Raw genomic sequence first — 24,121 nt, forward strand, 5'->3', positions numbered from 1 at the left:
GACGTTTGCTTGTATCGGTTATCGAGAACTTCGTTATCCGGACGAAAAGTGATGGCTCCCGAGGTGTCCGGACAATCGAGACATGACTGTATATAGTTTAATTCTGTCAATATTGTGTCCGGAAACGTCAAAGTGAAGATAGAGCAAATGCCAATGGACGTCATGAGGAAACTTACACACGCTAGCTTGACATAACGAAACAAATTTAATATGACGTCTCGATGCCTGTTCGGACATCATCATCAGAATGTAACAAGGAACGGTACGTCATCCGAGTTCTACTTATAGCTTAGCCATGACGTTGTAGCAATCAGGTAGCGGTCCTTTGTGACTGTTAGGGTAAGGCGGGACAAGATGAGACACGGGGCAAGATACGACGCCGCGATCTGCTCGACGCCGCGTATCTCAGAGACTCGTTGCTCCATGCGCTTGCAACTTTACCCATACGTGTCTCTGCATGTCAGCTTTCTTGCACGTGAGCATTGCCCAGATTGGTCTTTGCGCTGAAGAGAGAGAGAAAAAAAAATCGCTTACTTCTGCCTGGAATGTAGAGACCCACAAAAAAGGTGCTATTTCTGTAGCCCCTTTTCTGGTCAGCAGTGCAGCAGCGTGTCGCATGTTTATCCTGTCAATGTGGTCAAGTCCATATCATATTTCCTTATTCATTCATCAGGATATGTGCAAACTATGGGCACTCTTGGTTATCTGGTGTTTAACTAAAAAGTTAATGCATCCGATGGTATCCTCGGGGCAAGACGCAACAACTCAATGTAATTTTAATGTAATTTAGGTTGAATATAATTTAGAAACTGATCACTCAACTACTATACGGCCTTACGCTTGTTCCTCCGAGATTCGTGTTTTGCATATTCCATAGGATTTCCCAGCAAATATTCCTGTGTCCTAGGATACTTCCAGCAAAGCAGAAGCGCACTCAAAAGCGACTGACCAGCGATACATGAGGCAGCGCCTCGTTTGCAAAGATGGTGGAGTGAAATAGCACCGCGTTCTGTGTGGTTTTATCGCACATCATGTAGTCGGTGCGCTCAAGGGTGCTGTGTAGGTGCTTAAATTGCAAAAACTAATTTGCATAGTTCATTACCACAGCGTGTCTCGTCTTGCCTCACGCGCTGCTTCGTCTTGCCCTGAGGGTTGGGGCAAGATGAGACAAGCTGTATTTTTGAGTTTCTCGTTCTGGGTTTGCCTTAGAAGCGGTTACGCTCGTTGTGGTTTACAGATCAGAAGCCCTAGACAACTGAGATTGTGCCTATGGGTGTTTTACTTTTATGTCTATTGGTGATTTTATACGTTTTTTTAAATACGAAAAATAAAAGTTCCATATTCATTTGCAAATTTTTGTCTTATCTTGATACATCTTCCCCTACATGTGTTATAATCACGGTGAATGTGCCAAGATTGCAAAATTTTTCTTACCCGGTTCGTAAGAAAGTTTTTGGAATCCTGTTGTGTGGTATCTTAGTACAGTGATCTTAGAGCTTGCCCCAAAAAAGTCCGCGGAACACGCGAGCGGCGTTTTTCCCCGCGCCGCGCCGGAAGTTGACGGGAGCGGACAGGTCCATTCATTTTGAGGGGGCGCAGGGCATAACACAGGCAGCGAACCACCGTGGCGTCTGCAGCAATTACCCCACAACAGCATGCACGTGGAGCGTTTCACCAGGCAAATTCATATCGCAGTTCGCAGCTGGAAGATAACAGGAATGACACAGAGCGACAAGAGTTGGCTTCTGCAGTTTCTTTTCTCTTTTTCGTTCTTGTCTTCCTTTTATTTTGTCTGGGGATGACGGGTGCTGCCAAATAAAAGTGTACGATATTGACGTAGAAACAAGAGAGGGAAGAAAGAGCCAAATGGCACTTTATTAATATTTTATTTAGTATCGCGTGAAGCGAAAGAAAAATGATATCCTAAAGATAAAGATATCATTTTTCTAGAGTATTCAGCAGTATTCAGCGTTTATATTCAGCGACGTCCGACCACGCCTTCTCCGCTTGTATGGTGCTTGGGGTCTCCCTCACCTCATCATCACTGCAACTGTATGAAAAGACAAAGCCTTCTTCACTTGAGCACTAGTTCAAGATGACCGGCGACAGGATTAGTATGGAGCGGAAGCGACAGATCGTGTTCATGTCGCTTGCAGGGCATTCTCAGCGAACGATTGCTCGAGAGGTGGGATGCTGCTTGTATTCGGCGAACCGTATCATTCAGCGCTTCCGTGATGAAGGGCAACTTGAAGATGGAACAAGGTCTGGACGGCCGCTGGCAACGACGTCGGACGAGGACAGGGCAATAATTGCTACAAACGTGGTCGACCCGTTTCTGACGGCTGTCGATCTAAAGAAGGAGCTGAGCCTGCAAGCGTGGAGTACAACCATCCGACGAAGATTAGCGTGCCTCCGGGGTCTCCGTTCCGGAGTCGCGGTACAGAAGCCCGAGCTGAAGCCGGAACACAGAGAGGCAACACTGGACTTTGTCTTACGCTACGCGGAGTGTGACCCCGCACAGTGGAGCCATGTGCTGTTTACTGATGAGGCAACGTTTAGTACGAAGTGGTCCCACATGAGGCGGGTTTGGAGTCTTCCCAACTGCAGGCAATACGACGGGTGTTCAAGTCAAACGGGGACTTTCTGTCTCCCGATTGTACGAATGTCTCGCGCTACTTCTCTTTCGTCATTTTCACACGCGACAGGCCTCCATGTTCACCACGTGGTGGTCCAAAGTTTGTGCAAAACGGAAGACACGTGCTGGACAAGATGGCCGACAACGATGTGAGCGCGCACATCGAACAGCGAATTGTCATGAAGTGTATCGTGAATGAAGGCGTAAAGTCATGTCAAATTCGCAGAAGACTTCAGGCTCCGTATGGCCATGACACACTTAGCCGCAGCAAAGTGTTTGAGTGGTGCAAACGGTTCCGAGACGGCCGTACATAAGTGCAGGACGATGCCGGCTGGGGCGGCTCAGAGCCCAGCGTCAGAGTTCCTCAGAACATCCAGCTTGTGGAGCGCCTGATCATCAAGGACCGACGGATAACATGTCTCGAACTGGGTCGAAAGACTGACCTTTCTGTGGGAACGTTGAACACTATCATTCATGAACACCTCCAGTTTCGGAAAGTTAGTGCCCGTTGGGTCCCGAGGCAGCTCTCCGTGTTTGACCGGCAGAGAAGACTGGAAACCTCCCAAGAGCTAGGGTACCGTTTCGACACTGAAGGACAACCGTTCCTTGATCGGATCATCACGTGCGATGAAACGTGGGTGCACCATTTCACTCCTGAGTCTAAACGCGCATCAAAACAGTGGAAGCATCCGGGCTAGCCAGCTCCCACGAGATTCCGAAGCACCCCGTCTGCGGGTAAGGTCACGGGCACGGCTGGCGTTGTTCATGTTGATTTTCTGCCCAGTGGTACCACCATCAATAGTGCATATTACTGCCAGGTTCTCAGGGATGTGCATAAGGCGCTGAAACAAAGGCGGCCGGGGCTCATCACCAAAGGAGTCGTCCTACAGGACAATGCACGCCCGCATACCGCGCATCTCACGACACGCACCTTACAGGAACTTGTCTGGGAGTTGCTGCCACATCCCCCTTACAGTCCAGACCTCGGCCCCAGCGATTTGCATCTCTTCGGGCCACTGAAGGCGTTCCTTGGGGGCCTCCACTCCAGGTGCGACGACGAGGTCAAGAATGCGGTCCGGTCATGGCTGCTACGCGCAGGCAGGTTTCTACGCTGCTCGCATCCAAGCTTCCATGAAACGCTGGGACAAGTGCAATAGTGCAGCTGGAGATTATGTTGAAAAATAAAACCAATTTCTCGCCTGTAAGCTCATTTTACTGCTGCGAAAAATCAAAAGTCCCGGTTTGACTTGAACACCCCTCGTACCTTGAGAGTCCGCGCCTGCTTCGAGACGGCCCTACTCATTTTTTTTCCTTTTCAGATATCTACCCCGGTACGTTCACAGCGTGGTCTTCAGTGGACGGCACTCCGTGAGCGTGTGGGGCGCCCTTTCACACCAGGGCTTGGGGCCTCTTGTCCGCCTAGACGGCGGACGGCATCGAGATCATCTGCTCCCATACGTCCTTAACGGTCCTTTCCCTGACGGTTGCTTTATTCTGCAGCAAGACAGAAGCCCGGTTCACATGTCGTCCACTGTCCAGCGCAGACTAGACGGTCTTGGTGTCATGCAGCTAGAGTGGCCCGCGTGCAGCCTGCGTGCAGCCCGGATCTGAACGTGATTGAAAATATATGGGGCATCATGAAATTGCGAATAAGCAAAAAGCCGGTGCCAATTCGGTCCAAGGACGCCTTATGGGAGGCGATAAACATTTAATGGACGTCCCTCAAGGAAGACGTAGTACTACACCTTGTGGTCCGGCTCTAATCGCTGCCAGACCACATATCCGCTGTGATCTCCGCGAACGGGGCTTCAGGCGATACTAAATAAAATATTAACGAAGTGTCATTTGGGTCTTTCTTCCCTCTCTTGTTTCTACGTCAATATCGTACGCTTTTATTTCCCTGCGGCCGTCATCCCCAGACAAAATAAAAGGAAGACGAGAACGAAAAAGAGAAAAGAACTGAACTGTAGAAGCCAACTGTTGTCGCTTTGTGTTATTCTGTTATATTCCAGCTGCGAACTGCGATAGGAATTTGCCTGGTGAAACACTCCACGGGCATGCCCTTGTGGGGTAATTGCTGCAAACGCCACGATGGGTCGCTGCCTGTGTTATGCCCTGCGCCCCCTCAAAATGAATGGACCTGTCCGCTCCCGTCAACTTCCGGCTGCCGCTAGGGTGGCGCGGCACGGAGAAAAACGCCGCACGCGTGTTCCGTGGACTTTTGGCGCAAGCTGTACATCTACCGTGGCGAGTATTGTGTCACTAACAAATATACGAATGTTGTTTACATATCTGGATATTCTGAATAGGTGTGGTGTATCTTGTACATGGGATAGCGGTGTTGTTGGAATATGATTTAAATAGTGGTCCAGAACTTTTGAGAGTCTTTCTGTCAGTGGGTTTCTATTAGAAACAATAGGACTGACAGGGATGTCAGCCAAATAGAGCTGGTCGGCGTCTACCTTGTGGAGTTCGGGAAATAAGTAGAAAAAAAAAGTAGATGTCATCACGTGTGATGAGCTTTCGTTGGTGGAGGTCCTGTATGGTATGGGCGTGTACAGTGTACTCACCTCAGCTCAGTGGTACTCCCTTATTGGGTCATGATCCAGTTTGAGGTTGTGCTGCGTGTTACTGAGTTGCCTATGAACTTCAGAAGTGCCATCTGTTGGCCAGACGACGGTACTTCCACACTTATGTGCGGGCTAATGATATCATCCTTGTCAGATAGTGTTTTGATGATGTCACGCTGTGTTTTAATGAGGTTGTGGGCGTGCGAGCTTTGGGAAATACCGCGAAGGATGTCGTTTCTTTCCTGTCTAGTGTACAGGTATAGTGCAGTGTATAGTGTACAGGTATAGGTGGTATATATGACGGTAGTCCGAGGTCGTTGTTATTTACTTCTGTTGTATCCGCGGAGAATTCTCTAAGGCGCAGCCGTCTCGCAAAGTCTGATATGTCCTTGTGGATTTCGTATTGGCTAACAGCTTTCAGCATGGGGCACAATGTTAGCTCCTCGGAGAACACTTGCAGATCGTCGTTGGACAGTGAACGTGAGAGTATATCTGCAGGGTGTCCCAGAAAATGTGTAATTGAATAATAATAATAATAAACTACACCACCTAGAATCATGCAGTCAACGGCATTTGTTCTTACTAGCTTTTTGCCACATCCTGATGTGAACGTCGTGTAACGTAAGTTTATGTAAATTTTGGCGAACCGAAGTCTGAAATTTTCCAAGTAAAGATCACTTTTTTACCCCACCAATGCGAAGAGCGTGTTTAATTTACTGATATTAATGATAATTGACAGGGATATTCAGGAGCCATCCCATGGGAAAAATAGCCGAACATCATGTTCTACGAAGCTCCAATTGGATAGCGCGCGTCGAATTTTTCACCACAATCGTCAGTGCCAGAAAAGGTGGTTGAAAACCCAGCCCAGACCAGCATCGTAGGGAGGCATCGGTAACACAGGCATGGCTTATCGCGCGCGGCTTTCGCTGGGAACATGCTTTCCCTCTCCCAATTTTAGGAACTACCACTGTTTCTACTATAACTTTGTGGGCTGGATCTGGAACCTCCTTTCGTCGGACTGAGAGCGATGGCGCTCAAAAGGTCGTCGTGCGTTATAGTCCGGTGCTCCGGAAATCTTTTTTTCCGATGGGGCAGCTCGTGAATATCACTGTCAGTTATCATGAATTTGAGTGATTTTCGTACGCTCTTCATATTCGTGGGGCAAAAGAGTGACCACTATATGGTAAATTTCCGAGTTGAGTTCGGAAATATTTACATAATCTAGCTGACGATACATGACATTCAGATCAGGGGGTGGCAAGAACCTGGTTAGAACAAATGCCGTTGACCGCATGATTCTAGGTGGCGTAGCTTTTTATTATAATCCAAAGACACTTTTTCTGGGACACCCTGTATAGCGGTACTGGCGTCAGTGTGTCCATGTGGCGGCGCAGTGATGGTGCAGGGACCTGTAATTGTGGTACTGGATGGTTGATTGGCAGCGTTTGTTGTGTTAGGGACTCCTGTATTTGTGTCGTTGTTGAGTTTAGGTTCTCCGATTTTTGATTGTTCACTGTGTGCTAGGTCTCGGTCGAGTGGTCTCGGTCGGATGTATCGTTCGTTAGCGTTTGCCTCCGCGTCGGTGAGACTAATATTGCTTATGTGACCATGGATTTTAGCGAGTTGTCCGTGACACTGATTTTTGTTTTTTTGCATATTTCTAGAAACTTACGAAATGTGTTGGTGAAGGTTCATGTCCAGTGTACGTCTAGTTCAGGTGTCAGTTTGCCTAATGCGGGAACTGTTTTGAGGGTGAGGGCTTCAGGTGCTGTGTTGTGTTCCAGGTGCTGGGTGTAGTTCTGTAGATGATGCAGGCATCGGCTGCGTTCCTTCATGAGTTTTCGCATTCGTAGCAAGTTAGATGACTGCATTGTGGGCTCGTGCATGGATAGTCAGCGGCGTTTTTTGCGTGATGTGCGTGTACGCCGTTGGGGCTGGGGCTGTGGTGTCTGTGAACTGCGGCTTTCGTGGGGACTGGTTGGGTTCCTCGACGACATCTGTCTGTGTATGCGTGCTGGCGGTCTTCCGTGCGTCGGTGTGCGTAAACTTTGTGTGTGTGAAGGTGCTCTTTGGATAGTTGTCGTTTGCTGTGCGTACATGCGTAGCTGCAGTGGTCGTTGTGGTCCCCATTGATCTCGTCCTGTGTTTTGGCGTGTTTGTGGTGCTGGCACCTACGGTGTCAGCTGCTGGAGGACGCTGTGTGTGAACGTTCGTCAGTCCGAGGCAAATCCAGACCCTTGGTTTGGGGTGTTGTTTGTCGGAGGGCGTAGTGGGGAAGGGAAGAAAAGGAAGTCAAACGTATAAACTGACGTTTTGGGGGCGGCGATGTCACTGTTTTCTGAGCAGCACGGCATCTATGGACCGTTAAGTGTTTAATGTTACGTCCCACAGCTTATACGCAGCGTGGTTTGGGTGTGTGTGTGTGTTCCGAGCGAGACGTGTTCCAGTGTGGTTCTCGAAAGCTGCGTGAGTGATTGCCACAGCGTTGTTGTGCGCCTCACGCTTGTCGACAAGGTGGAGGTTGACAGTGTGTGCTTCCGTGTTGGACTTGTATGGCCATATGTCCTGGTGTGTGTGTGTATGCTCGATGGTTATTCTGGCGTCGGGGAAGCATCGATGTCAGTGCTATCTCCGCGTCTTGTGTGTTGTTTGTGATGAAGGGAACTACTGCTTCGAACTCCTGGATGACATGTGTGCTGTTGACCGTGCGAAGTGGTTGTTCCCTTCGTGGAGTATGAAGTGGGTGTGGGGCGGCGGTTACATGTGTTATGATATCTGGAATGTCGGCGCCGCTTGAGAAATGTGTGTAGGGCCCGTGTCCTCCGTTTGCGGTGTTGGCTTGTAAGAACTACCACCTAGGGGCCCAGAGACCGACAAGTGAGGCGTCGCTCATGGTCACAAATACTATAGTCCTGCCTCCTGTTTCTTAACCTCTTGTTCTTGTTTCATTGCTGCAACTTATTCGATATAATGGGGCATCAACTACCCTTGTTTTCTTCACGACACCTAGTTGCTTACATAAACGCCCAAACGTGCGTACTACGTTTCAGTAAATGGACCACGAAACCTCTTCATAATAGCTTCGTTGGAGGTGGCTCTCCCCCATACACCTCAACTTTTCCCGATTGCCGCTACTTACTCTTGTCCCTCTCGACCTTTTGTGTGTTCCACGGCACTGGGAGGTTCAAAACCTTCATCAAGTACTATCCAAGTCCAGCGTTCGTCTCACTCAATAAAATTGTTGTTTGTTGTGTGATTTTCGCCTCATCTGCCTGTAATAATTGACAGCAGTCGATCTCCGCGAGCCAGTCAGAAGTGCGTCAGCAGGTCAGGCCTGATGATGGCACCCCCGCGGGGCGTATGGGGCCAGAGAAATCCCGGGGGTTGCTCCTCAAAGTTTCAGGGGGGCGGGGGGATTATACGGGTGCTGGGAAAATCGCTGCTTGAGGAACTTGAGTACTGGCGTGTCTCGGTGTCATTGAACTGCAGCCGATTGATGCTCACGAAGTGCTTTTTGAAGCATCGTTCCTGAATTAACCCAAAAATTCACACGTAACCGTATGACGTTGTCATACCGTGCCTCCCGCACTAACGAAGTCACTAACGTCAAAGGGACCCGTCTCACATGCACAGAATGCGCACACTTACCTTTTATCGACCAGCACGTGACATATTATATTCCTCTCCGGAGAAGCAAGGACAAGACGCAAACAAACACGCTATGCAAGCACGACAGCGTCCCGATAGCGTTCGTCAGCTCCATCAAAACAAAGAATTGCGCCGTACCACGTGAGCGTGTGTGGCTCGGGGATATTTCTGTTGCCAGAGAAGAGGCCACGCACGCGGCGCCCGGACATACTACCAACGGGATCTACAACGAAAGGAGGAAACGTGCACGCCAACGGAGGCTATGCAGCTGCGTAAATAAAATAATACTGATGTTCTGATTTCAATACATTTCTGATTTCATATTATTTGTACTTCTAAGAACTTCAATTTTGTTAACAATGCGGTTCCGTAGAAATATGTATGCATTGCGTTAACTGCTATACATATGAAGAAAATTTGTGACTTTCATCTAGTTATAACGCCAGAGTTGCGCGCGACACGACCGATCTCCGCTGAAGATATAGCATCATGGCCAGATCAGGCGAGCTTAGCGGCTGATCTGACCAGATCCTGGGGTAAGCGCTCCTGATCTGGCTAGATCTGGGAAGCTTTGCGGCATATGATGTGAACATCCTGGGAGAAAGGCTCCTGATCTGGCCAGATCCTGGGAGCAAGGCACCTGATCTGGCCAGATCGGACAAATTTTGACCCTGATCTGGCCAGATCTGGCAAACCTGGACCTTAATCTGGCCAGATCTGGCAAACTTCGCTCCGGATACAGACTGATACCGCCAGATCTGGGAGGGATCTGGCATTTTCGTACGGGCAACCTGCTCACAATTTAACCCTATTGGGCGCGTAATTGATATCCGCCTCTGCACTAGCGTTCGGACCCGTGATAACCAGATATTCCGGCGTTTGTTCACATGAAATCGGAACACACAGGGAATACAGTCGATTCGGTCGCGACGAGGAGGTTTTCGGCGGTTTTCCGTGCATTTCTTTGCCCTTACGACGTATATCGACGCACCATCGAACTTCGTAACGCCATGCGACTGAGAAGAAACAAAATGAGAAAATGAAAGTCTGATCAACGAATGCAACAACTCAGGGAAAAGAGGCGCTGATGCCAGGAATCGAACCTGGGTCTTCTGATTTCCGGTCAGATACGCCAACCACTACACCACACCAGCACGCCGTTTCCCTTGAACCATTGAGTGCCTCAAGTACGGGGGGGGGCGAAGGGGGGGGACAACCAACCACGCTATTTACATTCTCTCTTACATCTTTCTCGCTCCCTCTCTCATTCATACACGGCCAGGGCGATCTGTAAACGATGTAAACAACGAGATTTGGCCGAGGCAGACCACACTTAGGGACGACACAAACACCACACAGACGTAGGGACATGTGGTCTGCTTCGGTCAAATCTCGTTGTTTGCGTCGTTTACAGATCGCCCTGGCCGTGTATGAATGAGAGAGTGAGCGAGAAAGATGTAAGAGAGAATGTAAATAGCGTGGTTGGTTGTCCCCCCCCCCCCCCCGTACTTCAGGCACTCAATGGCTCAAGGGAAACGGCGTGCTGGTGTGGTGTAGTGGTTGGCGTATCTGACCGGAAATCACAAGACCCAGGTTCGATTCCTGGCGTCAGCGCCTCTTTTCCCTGAGTTGTTGCATTCGTTGATTTCCGGGCGTACGAGGCTTACATGTTTGTGTCGTCCCTAAGTGTGGTCTGCCTCGACCAAATCTCGTTGTTTGCATGGGAAAGTCTGATGATCGCAGGGTTCGGTTTAATTTCAGCGGTGGGTGTACAAAGTTTTTGGAGCTTCCCAGAGAAGTTAGGTAGTTCTACTTTCCTGTAGAGTTTTGAAAACCCGCTGTGTCCCCGACATTAGGCAGTCATGAGCATTCACTTGATGCTACTGGCTATAGGTTTGCAAGCTTTGATTCAACTTTTCAAGTCGAAGCTTGGTTTCTTCCTTGGTGCTTTAATGAAATACATTGACGGCCCACGGCCCTCGTCGACATATGTATAAAAAGTGTCGTCGATTCAAAACAATCGACATAATTTATTTAGGACAAATATTTCGAGTGACATGTAGAGAGAGAGCGCCACTGAAAGGCTGTTCATGCGCGCTGTGTCGATTTCATCTCAATCTCGCGTTAAGAAAAATGCCGAGATCGCGGTAGTGAAAGAATAACGCAGGATTCCCAACATTACTGTGGACCCCTGCAACGTGTTCCTCCTCCGTCCTCCTATGGCTTCTTAGCGTAACGTGTGTCCCCTTACCTCCTTACGTGTGGTTTGCACACGGTCCGCACAAAGCAGAGTCGGTCAGACATCATGAGGGCGCCGTTCGGTGTGTGGTGCCGGTTATGGAATTCTGCCGCCGCACCCCGTGGCGCTACCTGGTTTGAATTACCTCGTAAATGATCCTTTCGCTCCCGAACGTAAAACGTGGGATAAGAGTGTTCGAGCGTATGTATTCTGTCAAAAATTAAAAGCATGATGGAATCTCACATGGCCAAACAAACACTTCGACGCGAGCACGAGTATGCGTGCACTTTCGAGGCGTCACAGGGGAGGGCCATGCCAGCGGGGTAAATGCTTTGGTGGTGGTGGGGGGGGGGGGGGGGGCGCCAAGCAGCTGGTTGGATGTTCCCTATACCGAAACAGAGGATTCTCGCAATCACCTCGCGATGCTCGCATTTGGTCATACAATCATCTTACGAGTAATATCAGTGTTTCTATTGGCCTACACTTTGTGCCTTCCCGTGGTTTATTATACCTAACACTCAAGAAATGTCGTGTAACATTTTCGTGTAATGGCCTGGGGAAGGGCAATTTAATGGGACACATTTAAGGTAAGAAAGAAAAAAATAAATAAATTTGGATTCTGGGCCACAAACCTAGGAGCGGATACTTACCCCCTCCCATAAACTATTTGGGTATTGCATTTTTTTTTTGCACCTGCATTATTGCGTAAAATGTGTTGGTCTCTCTCAAAAACTAACAATGGGAAATTGTATGTTTGAAGGTCTTTAGGTCCCCTCCGGGGCTTGGATGAAGTAGCTTTGTGTGTCATTGTGAGACACACGAATTTCACAACTTGGACGAGGATTAAGTCATGGGTTAATACAACTGCTCCAACAGGCCAGGAGCCGTGGCAGGTCTTTGGCCTCATGTGCTCAAATGACGACGATACACTGAAGAGGTAAGCACATTTTCACCTTGGTGTGACGCTATTATGACTACAGGCATCAAAATGTAGAAGCCTGGATTTTGTCATGGCAAACGTACCTGGGTGGCCACCCGCTCAGGCTGTCCCCAGGTGGCCAATGAAGTTCCGTAGAGCCCTTCTTGATTATTTCTTGAACCTGGACTTCGCTAAGGGGGTTGCAGCAGCAGGGTAAGTTGCACGCAGCCTCACTCGACTATTTCTTTATAGGAGCTATCCGATCCGGGAACGTGTGCATGATACCTTTACTGTGTTGTTTACAGTCCCCGTGAAAGTTTTTCGTTCGATAACAACGTACATATTAAATAAACGAGTTTTAAATGGGACTCCACAACGAAATCACCACAAGGATTGTCGTATTCCCGTAACCTTTAGGATGTCAGGAACGTGTGTACGAAATATCTCGTTCAACATCTTTTATACAAAGAATTTAATACGAAGCGAGCGCTTCGCCTCTGTCGAGCAAGATGGCACTGAAAGCAGCACACTGCTGACAACATCCGGCAAGGAATAATGCAGGTTTCCAAGCAGACGACAATGCTGAGTGACGTCATAGTATCCTCCTCCGGACGAACCACCGTAGTATGGAGCTCTTTTTTTCTGCTCTTAGCCTATCGGTTTCGGTTTGGTATTGTGGTCATTAATGAATTAATTAATTACACGCGCAAAATGAACGAGAATGTTGTAATCGGTAACGAGGGGGTTCGTGTTCGGTATGATGCTGACGTATATATATATATATATATTTTTTTTTTCGAATCCTCGCGAAGTCTCTCTTCAAAGGTTTCCACTACCACTGGAGCTAAGCGATGATAATAGAATAGTAGCTAAGCTAAGCCCCAGCGACAGTAGAATCATTAGAATAGAAACGGATGCGTAGCGCAGGCGATGTCCCCAAGCCCGTCCGCTTCGCGTTCGCGCAGCGATATACAATGACCGTTCAAGGCCGACGGGAACTTTTCCTCGAAGAAAATCACTGGGTAGAGGCCACATTGTCTGTACCAGCGCGCAAAACGTTGCGTGTGACGAAGAGTAAAAATTTCACCCACAGAATTCACTATCTGTATGTGAAACACAGCGTTAAGATGATTCTGAAGTTCACTCCGCGGATAACGGCATCCTAAGGCTGCAGTTCTTGCAACCATTTTTTGTAAACTTTCTTTTTTGTCGTATGCAATATTTTCTATAAAATACGCCTTTGTCTGGCAATTGTATGTTCCTCCTAGGTGGAGTGGAAGTAGCAAAGATCGCGATTGTTTACTTCTGCCGTCCGTGGCTGTGCTCCGTCTGGGGTTGTTGTATGAAGCGAACGTTATATTTTAAATTCAGAAGGGCAACCACTTTCTTGGAACGATGAGATGCCGGTCAGGAAAACCTAATAAAAATCGAAAATTTCCTGGCAACAAGTTCGTAACCACGAACAAGAGGGTCATTCCATGCAAAACGATCCAGAGGTGCCGCTGGGCTCCGCTAGAATTTTATGTGATTTTTTTGGCCGTTCCTTATCACTCGGAAAGCATCTGAACATCAGTAACTTCTAACGAAATTTAACTTTATTAAATGTAGAGCCCCTCAAAGATGCTGTGCTTGGTGAAAACTTATGTTGCCTTACGCAGACATTATAGCCAACGTATGGCACAGAGCACGTTAGAAAGTTCTTATTTCTAAGGTGACAGTTAATTTTACCGTATTTAAGCAACTTTCACCGTCGCACACGACAGGCTCGACGCTTGTGGCATGCACGAAATATGCAAAGTCTATGGAAAGTCTATGCAAAACATTCCTGAAGGAAAATTCCTGAAGGAATTTTTTGCAATAGGAAATTCTGGAATTACTTCCTCAAAATTCTTTGTCGAACAGCCCCCGTAAAATGCTTTAAGCCAAAAACATTCACTCCCGCGAGTGCAGTGTAAGCCGCTGTACAAACTCGGGAAGTTGTGAAAATTCGCCAAAATGCAAATTTTTTTTACCGTAAATTCCGTATTTTCGAGATAGAAGAGTGACCAAGGTGTCATTCGATGCACCATCTTCCTAGCAAGATGTACCAAAAATGTGTGAGGTAGTTTTTTGTTCAAGGTGACTTGGCAAACTTGTATGAGCGCTCGGCGCACTGTAGCGAAGGAACAACTGAGCGGGTGACTCACAGAACACTAGTTTGAAAGAAAACATTATGCAGTCGCATTATTGAACAAAAAATAACGATTGCAAACATATGTTTCTTTCCTTCGACACCCGACGGTTATGCAGTGAGCGCTCATCAATCTGGCCATCTTCTGCACCAATGTCAGCTATTCGCCTCGAGATCGAACAGCGTCGCCACCATGCGGATGCTCCGTGAACTGCCTTTAGTGGGGATTCGCGGCTTGAGCCGGTGCTTTCACTGTGGTCATCGCGCTCGAAAACGTGCTTGGAAGGCTCAATTTCTGGACATTTGAGCTTTTAAAATCGCTTCAAAATGAATGAAAATTACCTGGTGGAAAACTTTGTTGAACTTTTCTAGTTCTCTGCACCAGCGTGCTTAGCAGGGAAGAAAACTACAGAACGTGCATATGTTCCTGTATGCGGATTCCAATCGGCATGTGCTATATTATATTTGTAACTGCGGTTCTGTGTATCAAACAAAATGTACCAAGAGCTAAGGTCAATGTTGTAACAGTATTTTATTATAAGTATAAAACTATGTCACAGTTATTTATAGAATGGTTTCTGTGCTAGCTGTTCTAAGTTACTTCACAATGCTCAGTTAGGATATTTCTGCACGCGCTAGACACAAGTTGTATCGAATGTATTAATATATGGAATATATGAATGCATGAATATATATATTTATGACACGGGTGTTTTAAATGTGTGAATTTCAAGCTTTCATCTCATTTCATCTAACCGTATGACAGACTAGGCTTTTATTTTTCACATACGTAATCATTGGAACGCACGCATTCAAGGTAAAATGCTATCACCACCCCTGAACGTAATATGTAAAACACGCGTGTTTTTTGGGGTATGAAGCACGTGTGCAACAGCGTGTTTCAGAATATATACCTGCCGCTGGAACCAAAAACTTAGTTTATATGTAGTTATTACCTGACCGGTAGCACCCCAAAGTCAAGTCCACCACAAAGGTGTGGTCATCTCGTAACATATTTTAGCACCATTTAGTGAATGCCCGCCCAGGAGACGAGTAAAACCTCGAACCTCTCCCGTACTCGCTCGACGCAAAATTGCAAAAATTGTAGCGAGGGGCTTCAATACTTACTGGGCTGTTCTGCCCTTATGTTACATTCTTGCGCATTTGTACATTTAGATTCATTGTTATTGTTGATTAGTACATTGTACATTTAGATCAGTGGAGACAGGAATTTGGAGTGAGTCTTTTTTTAAAATCCTTGTTGTCTCTACGTAAGCTAAAAAGGTACCGGGAAAGACAGCAATACACAAGCGACGAATAAATATTCGAGCGAGAGCAGCAAAAGACAAACAAAATCACGTTTGTAACAAAGGAGGCAGTGTTTCCCTTCAAAAGCACACAGGATATTTTCTTTTCACAACTTCGCGACTTGAGCGTTTCGTAGTGCAGCAATATTTGTCAACTTTCACACCTTATCAGCGTTCTAAGTATCGCATTTCAACACATCCGCAATATATGTGAGGCACTGACAGCAGCATTTTATCCAGAAACACTGCGATATCTGCGTAGAAAAGCCAGAGCCTGCTGCGTCCGATCATGCCGTATCCCCACTACGGCATCCGTCGCAGCGCCACCTACAGTTCGATCTCGAGGCGAATAGGAAGCATCTCAGAAAGCAAATAAATGCCTGCCGTTGCGACTGTCTCCTCTCTGCACAGCAGTCGGGATCTATAAGATATTACTGCCCTCCGCTGTGAAATCCCTGACAGACTCGTGCAAGGAGCTACCGGATAAGAATGCAGTGCAACACACTTGATGCCGTATGCAGTGTGCTAACTTGTGTTGACATATCACGGTTCATTGCATTTACATGCGTCCGACTTCTGTATGCATACTGCTGCACTTCAAGAAAAAGGCCATGTCGTGTCAGTCACTGAGGTGAAAAACAAATGAATCTAACATCTGGATTCTAAACAAGATGCACGAATAAATTGTTATGCAGGACAAGCAGAACAGCAACCACCTGTAAATATGCATGTCTGGGCCACATTACGAGGCAAGGATCGATAGAATATTGTCAAAATTGGCAGCATGACACTAGCATGGTGACGCAGTTTCAGCTTGGAGCACTTTGATGACATGCATGAGGTTTTATACGAAAAGCTCAAAGCTGGGCAGTCGCATTATTGACGCAACCAAAGAACTCCACCAGGAACAGGAACTATTCTGCAGTAGCCTGCTGGTTTATGCGAAAACCTGTGAGCTAGATCACACTCGACAAACAGTCATGTTCGTGGTCAGATTAAACGCACATTTCTTTCTCGTTCCAAGTGCAACTGAGAAGTACTTCATCCCGATCGCCATCTCAGGCGAGGGGGAAAAATTAGGCTGCACGAAACAGAAACGTACGAAGAGTCGCTTAGTCATCCATTGTCGCTGTCCTGTCGGCTGCGAACTGCAGGATCAATTCCAAACAAGACAGCTGCTTTTCTTGTAATCCTTTATTTTAGTTCCCAACAGCGCGTATGCCAGCAAAATGGATTATTTGACCCTTTTAGTCGTTCCCGCTCCTTAACACTCGTTTGCCCGCCGTAATCACGCTTGTAAGCCGCGCCTCTCGACCCATTGCATCGTTCCAAAACCCAGTTACTCACTCGATCACATATGGTACAATCTGGTCATGTGACTACAACCTCCCGAGGATTTGTTTAGGACCGCACCCACTGCAAGTATGACCGCCACCAGAGAGCCATGTGTGTTATTTGTGTCACGTGGGCTACTCCGACCAGCGGCATCGCGGCTCATTTTTCCCCTAGTCTGGGGAACTTGGATCAAGGTGAAGAGCAGTGCGTGAGGGCGCTACGCTCCTGGTGAAACGCGTTTAACTTTGTTGGCGGTTCAACTACCCGTTTGTTGACCTTCGTTTAGCCTGTAGTTTGACGAACGTCGATGAAGGCGGCCTTAAGCATTTCAAATGTTTTTGTTTTTGTGTTTTTTTTTTTCACAAATCTGCATCTTTCTGTGCGCGGTAAACATACTTGTTTGAAAACTATTGGAGATAGCGTCTTTATATACCCCATGTGTATTACCGTATGACAGGAGCATGCATTGAACTAATAGCGTGTGTGTACACGATATTTGCATAAAAACACTTCACTTGCTTCTGAGCGACTCGAAATGGTTTGCATTTTCCATCCCATTAAACTTTCACCTAAAAATAACTATTTCATTCTGAAGTTTCCCTTGGTAGATGCATACAAGACACATGGGAAAACAACACGGCACAGTTGTTGTGCGGGAACAACAATTTCTACAACAAGATATGGTGTTTTCCGTGCTCCAGTTTTGCCCTGTACTAATCACAAAAATTCCCCATATTATATAATATTATATTCCCCGTGTCATATAGCGTGCAATATAAATTGCACTTTATACGACATAATAAATTCTCCGTCTGATGTGTTTTGAAGCTGCTACAGCCATAAAAAACAACGCTCAACAGACCAGGCTCCCAGACGAGAAGCTCAGCTTTTTTTTCTTTTTGAACTCGTATACAATGAAGACCACCCTGGAGGATAGACGTTCCATACAAATGAAGCCCCTCAGTAATGTATAGAGCAGTACCTATGACAACAGCCAACTTCTTTATACAGTAAAGGCATCAAAGAGCTCCCGCACTGGTGATAGCGGTGTCCAGATGCTTATAAAAAAGAAGAGAAACAAAAAGAAATGAAATGAAGTGGAAGAATCTGTCGTAGTTATGTGCTTCTTCGAATTATCCATTGTATTTAAAGCAATCAACGTCTCCGTCAACACTGAAGGACACTTATACTAAGTGAAAACTTGTTGGCTAGTACTTCGACTTTCCCTTGCCGATATTACGTCTCCTGCGACCGTGTCGCGTGGAAGATGGTGTTAAGCCTGGTCCGCACCATTGAGCTTCAGCACGTCCGTCCGTCAGCTTCTCTATGTGACGGACGCGCATGGGTTGTCAACTCACTGCTCTGCTCAACACTGCTTCCAGCCGATTACATAAAGTGAAGTAAAAGAAGAAAACAACGCGCGGCAGCACGTTTTCCAGGACAACGACCGGCATTTCTTCAATCGCTCTCTCCAAAAACAGAACTTGGTGAACCTATCCGTCCATCGCATTCGAAGGGGCCTGCATCGGTTCGCAGACGCAACGCTGACGGACGCGTTGACACACAATAGTTCAGACCAGGCTTTACGCTGCTGCCGGTACAAACATGTCTGATGCTAACGAGAAACAGCATTCCATAAGCCGATCAGTCCCTCCGCAGCCTGCAGACGCTATCCCTGCCGCCTGCCAGTCGGTCGCTGTAGGTCCTCTGGCCGCTCCCTAATTGAACTTGTCTTCGCCTGACGGCGCTCACTGATTGGGTCTAAGTTATGTGTCCTCCGATTTCCTGGGAGCGAATTCGGGCATACCACAACGTCCGTGGTCTGCTCTTGCCTTGCATTACATCAGGTTGCACGGAAACTACTCCCATAGTTCGCGTCGGATTTTCTGTGTCAGTCGTGAAGGCGGAATAAAACGAGGCTATAGTTTAATAACCGACTGCGGTGGATGTGACAGTCCCTTGAAAAGTGTTCACATAAAAAGGTCTGCAAATACGCCGTCATGGACTGCCCGATTCTCGTCCATCACCTGCAAAAGTACAATGTCTCGAATCCATGAGTGCCATCCGTTCCAGCACACGTGCTGACTTTCCCTGTCCTCGTAGAGAGATGCCTCGTTGAAATTCGTAAAACTAGAAAGTAGCGCACGAGCTAGTCCATACGGTGGCCCCAAACACGACGGCCGGCGACTTATGTCCCCGGCTGTTACAACCTGGAACGTGTTAACGCTTAAGTGCACTGCATTAAATACACAGTCAACTACACGCAATTGTCTGTCTGCAAGCATGCTTGAGCGAACTTGACTTGTTCTCTTGAGATTTCCTTGGGGTTTCTTGAGATTTCCTGCGCATGGACAAGGTGTTGAGTGCTATCTCCAAGCCAGCAGCATAAACCTCTGTTCTCTCCGTACTTATTTATGTGATAGTCAGTGACCTAGATGTTAGCGTTTAAGATGCTGTGTTCTTTGACTAAACTTCAGTTGAGAGTCTGCAGTCGTCCTCTCTACTTCAACCCTGTCCTTGTCTTCTTGCTGCTATTCGTCATCATGAACCTATAACGACTACCCCAGATTGTTCCTATTGTGCAGTATATTTCTCGTGCTCAGAACCACAAACGCCATCCCTTACGTACGCAAAGGCGTACGGTATACTAAGACTCGCTATTGACGTATGCTACGGAAACGCAGGCTATCCGCCAGATCGAATCGGACAAATGCGTTGTACATAAAAGTAGAACGCAAGCGAGCTAGTGGTAATATGAAGACGATGATATTCCATTCATTGTTGGTCATTCATCTCAAGTGATGTTATCATCTCCAGAAAAATGCGTGCCTACGAATTTCTAAGCTAGCGGTGCTCTGCTGCTCTCCTTCGAGGAGAGAATGGAATGGGAGTTTATTGCCGGTACACAACGGTCAGAACGCAAAACATCTGAACGAGCCGATGTGTGCGGAAGCATCAGCATCGGACCGAGAAATGGCCTCGGTCATTCTGTGGTTTTGCACTCTGATCTAGAGTCATCCGGTTTGCCGGTGCTGCCAGTAGTTACATGTGTTATCTGATGTCGATATTCTGTAGAACCCCGAAATGCTCACGAAAATTGCTCATTGCCGCAGGTTTGGTAACCGTACAGTGCACCTCGTCCAGGACTTCGTTGAAAATGATAATGACCTTAACAAGGTAAGGCTTTATGAGAAGCGAGTTAAATGGTGATGATTAATGACCCCCTGTGCCCTTGTGCAGTTGAAGCAACAGCTGCAGGTGCTTTATCCTTCGGGCGACGAAGCTTCTGCCCATATTGAAGCTGCGACTGCAAAGCTGCGGAAAAAACAGCGGGATCTCCCACACATTAAGCGGTGGTTAATGCGCCAGCTGCCACTACTGTAGTGAATATATTATGCACGAAAGGTCACGCGAAGGTCACGAGACAGTTCAGGTTGTTCAACATGTATAATATATCTATGAACGTATATACCAATGATTCCTGGAGTCATTACTGTTTCATATAATGGAACATGGACCAAACAATGCAAAACATCCAAAGAGAAATGCAAAGAATGCACGTGTTTTGAAGTTAATAACACAGTATTCACTAATATTGAGGCGTTCTTTGCATGCAGCGTTCGAGACCACACTGTAAATTAATAATCACCGGATGATAATCTGAGCAGAACCTGCTGTCTTCGTCCTAGTTCCCTTTACGCTATTCAACCATTCCACACGTGTTTGCTTGATTTATGTGTCTTACAACCCCACGGTGTGTCATCCTTTCCTGCGTCCTTCAATCCGAAGTTTTCTCGTAGCAATCCGATTGCGAAAACAACAAAAGGAACAACAACAAAAAAAAAAAAAAAACACATCAAAATAAGCATTATTCTTGTACTTTGTAGTCTTCCCGGAGTTAACACTAAACTCTCCTGGTGTTTGTACTGCGCACATCAAAATTGTCTGGGGAGACACCTGGGCCATTCCGGTTCTGTCGTGTTCCCCTGATCTGCACACCAGAGTGGCATGATGTTTTTGATGTCCCCATCAGAGTGGCCTACTACGACCCCAGAATGATTGTGATGCCTACTATGCTTGGTGTGCGCACCTGACTAACGTAGTGCCTTAGAGGGACTCTGAAATTTTCCGAACCCCATATCTTTTTTTTGCTCGAAACGGAACTTGCTCCATTATATAAAAAGAGCGCGCTTCAAGCTTCTCTTCTCATCTTTCTGTGTCTTGAACAACGGCTCGCACTGCTGTCACCAGTTACGTCACCGATGTTGCACAATGCCGAGCAATGCACGCCGGCCTTAGTGTGGTTGCGTCGTGCCTGTGGCACCGCCACCAAGGACGCACCGACGCAGGCAGCGTTCGGTGACACGAAATAATGAACTGCTTTTTGTGTGTGAATCGTTTGCCGCGTTGGCGCTGACAGGTGTAACATGTCGATTGTACTTCGTGGCCAAACGTAACTGTCTTCTGCTCGGCGGCCGATCACAACGTGCAACGCAAGCTCCCATCTCCAGGGCAACGAGGTTTTTGCTACCGAGAGACGCGAACCTCTAGCGATTCACCGCAACGTTGTATCGCCACCGCCGATGGAAAGTGCCTGCCAGTTTCCTCGAGTTGCATATTATATTTACGTTTTCGCAATTGTGCAACAAAGCAATCGCTTTGTGAATTGCGGCTGTGGTCTTTGCAACCTGCCCTCCTTTCCCCGGCACACAGTATTGAACACGTATCGGCTGGACATTGGCGATACGGGTCCAATATGGGACCCCCTTTGCTAGGATTTCCCCCATTTTGGCAAACTTGGCAACATGGGGTCCATATTGCCAAGTTTGAAACAATATGGGGAAGTCCTGGCAATATGAGCCCCGTATTGCCGGTGTACATCCCCCACTGACTGAAAGTGAAGAAAATATTACGTACCCGGGTGTTGGTATAATTGTACCAAATGCCCAAGCATCGCGGCAAGATTGGAAGTTGAAGCTTTTGAAATGCCCAATGCAATACGTCGTTATATCCAACAACTCCCCGCAGATGATACCAGATGATAAACATTGTTCGAAACTGAAAACATACATGGTAATCCCACTGTAGCATTCACTGTAACTCAAGAACTCAAGTTTCCACTTGCTCCAGGCAACCACCATCTTACTTCACGATGCCAATGCCAATGGGTCGAACCGACTGAAAGCGTGGTCGCTTGAGCGAAGCCACTCGTCCTACAACTAATGCGCGTGGACGGCACTGAGATCAAATGTGTCATTCGGGCTAAAATATCGTTTCCTCTAATGACAACGGAATTGCGGCACACGTCAAGTAAAAAAGTTCGATAGGAAGGGATCTCTTCTGTAATCCTGAATGCTTTCAAGTTACTGCAAGCAATGTAAGATGAGGCGTATTTCCGTCACCGTTACGAAAATGTTTCGCTCCTTTGTACTCTAGGAGGCAAATTTTTGGCACATACAGTGTTGCGATTCCAATGAAGACTTCTGAGGGCTGTTTGGCATTGGCGGTTCTGTGTTCTGTGGGGCAGTTCTAATCCATCAGACTCCAGTACAACACAAGCCGCTCCTAAGCAATCTGATTGGTCGCTCGTAGCTCCGCCCACTACACGTTCACATTGATTGGCCCATGCTAAGCCCACTGATCGTTGATTGGTTGGCATAGCTCCGCCCCTTTATGCTAATTAGTTGTCTTGGCTCCGCCAACTTCACTTTGATTGGTGCATGGTAAGCCTGCTGATCGCAGATTGGTGAGCGGAGCCCCGCCCCTTTATGTTTAGCTGGCTCCGCCCTCCGCTTCCATTCTCAACCAACTGATCCTGATTGCTCCTCCTTCTCCTAGACCTCTAAGCCCTCTGATTCGTCGAACCCAGTTCTGTCCCCCCATTATAAGCCTGCTGACCAACGATTGGCCCTTCACGTTGATTGACCCATTCTAAGCCTACACTCTTAGAAATGGATCTTCTATCGTGTCTTCCACAGACACCCGAAAACCGGTAATTTTGAGGTTTCTACGTAGGGACCACGCGAAAGCGCGGGGAATGACGTCGCATCACGTGGTTTCCCTCGTAGAAGCCACAAAAGTGGCGTCTGTTTTATGCTTCGCAGTTTCCTCCTTTCCCGGTCGTTTCCCCCTCCCCGCGTGCTCCTGCTTCCCCTCTCCCCCGGTGCAGGCTTGGCAGGCAGGCTTGCAGTCAACAGAATTTGTTTTAAAGGGGGGATTGAATACTTTATTTCGGCAAAGTTCTGAAATTGTGGCAGTGATACAGTGAATATTGACTAGACTTGCAAACTATGCAAAATACCCTGTTCACAGAGAAATGACTCAGAGAAAATAAAAATGAATAAGAACCACACATAGTCAAAATATCACAGATTGCGCAAAACGGCGCGGCTCCACGCCGCTGCTACGAAACTATTTGCAAGCTTGAAGCTCGCTACGAAGTTTCGCTGGGTTGCAGACCTGTTTGTTGCTCAGGGCATATGATCACCATATTTCAGCGGCTCTACATCTCTTTGTGGGGTCTGTTGATGTGGCAGTTGTCACCAGTTGTGCAGCGTTTCCTCCATGCTTCCCGTCCTGGCCTCGATTCGGAATTCTGCTTCAAGGCGCAACTGTGACAAAGTAAATGACGGCAAAGACGCATTACATAGTGGATAGGAACAACATTAAGTGTAATAAAAGTCACTATCGACAACAGTGAAAGGGTGCGAACTATAGCTTATACTAAAACGATGATAGGTGAGGCAGCGAGGAGGGAAAAATGGTGCATTGGTACCACAGCAGTACCAAGTATGTAGGAGGAGAGATCAAAGAGGTATCTTACTGAAAGCGGCTGAGATCAACACGCCAGTCAGGCCGAGCTATCCATGACGAACGAATAACTACAATCAACTCGTCTCGCATGCAAGGCGAACAACGCGGCCACTTGTATTACCTTGCACATGGTCGACAGGTGAGTGTCAGCATTGGACGCATGTTCCGGGTAATACTTGTGCCGTGTACCGGCTAATGTCTGTCAGTCTTCGGTATGAATCGCATGCACATTTCCTCCAGGCGGCCCGTTGAACACCAGTGAAGTCTTTGTTGGTGACGTCCATACCCACTGCGGCCAGCTGAGACAGAGAATGGTTACTCAAACCACGGTCGAAACGAGCCCCCGAAAGACAAACATCCAGCGCCATACACAAACGTTAGCGCTCGTGAAGTCCACGTTTAGAGGCAATTCTAACAAAGCTACAAACCGGCTACAGCTGATAACGCATTAGCGTCTCTCGAACTTCTCAAGCATCACCACA

The 24,121-nt window shown here is 47.3% G+C and overlaps 1 protein-coding gene and 1 non-coding gene across 2 annotated transcripts in view; one reads left to right on the top strand and one right to left on the bottom strand.

The window, feature by feature from the left end:
- LOC135386986 (endoplasmic reticulum aminopeptidase 1-like) overlaps positions 1-20,304 on the top strand; it is a 142,173-nt gene extending 121,869 nt beyond the window's left edge. The window contains exons 19-22 of the mRNA XM_064616440.1: positions 11,856-12,032; positions 12,090-12,227; positions 19,940-20,003; positions 20,067-20,304. Coding sequence (XP_064472510.1) covers positions 11,856-12,032; positions 12,090-12,227; positions 19,940-20,003; positions 20,067-20,210 — 523 coding nt within the window. The 3' untranslated portion in view covers positions 20,211-20,304. The remainder of the gene's footprint in view (positions 1-11,855; positions 12,033-12,089; positions 12,228-19,939; positions 20,004-20,066) is intronic.
- Trnas-gga (transfer RNA serine (anticodon GGA)) lies at positions 9,939-10,010 on the bottom strand. Its single transcript has one exon. It is a non-coding gene; the product is annotated as a tRNA-Ser (tRNA).
- Positions 20,305-24,121: the final 3,817 nt, after the last annotated feature.

Source organism: Ornithodoros turicata, chromosome 3 (assembly GCF_037126465.1).
Source record: "Ornithodoros turicata isolate Travis chromosome 3, ASM3712646v1, whole genome shotgun sequence".
Classification (NCBI taxonomy): Eukaryota; Metazoa; Arthropoda; class Arachnida; order Ixodida; family Argasidae; genus Ornithodoros; species Ornithodoros turicata.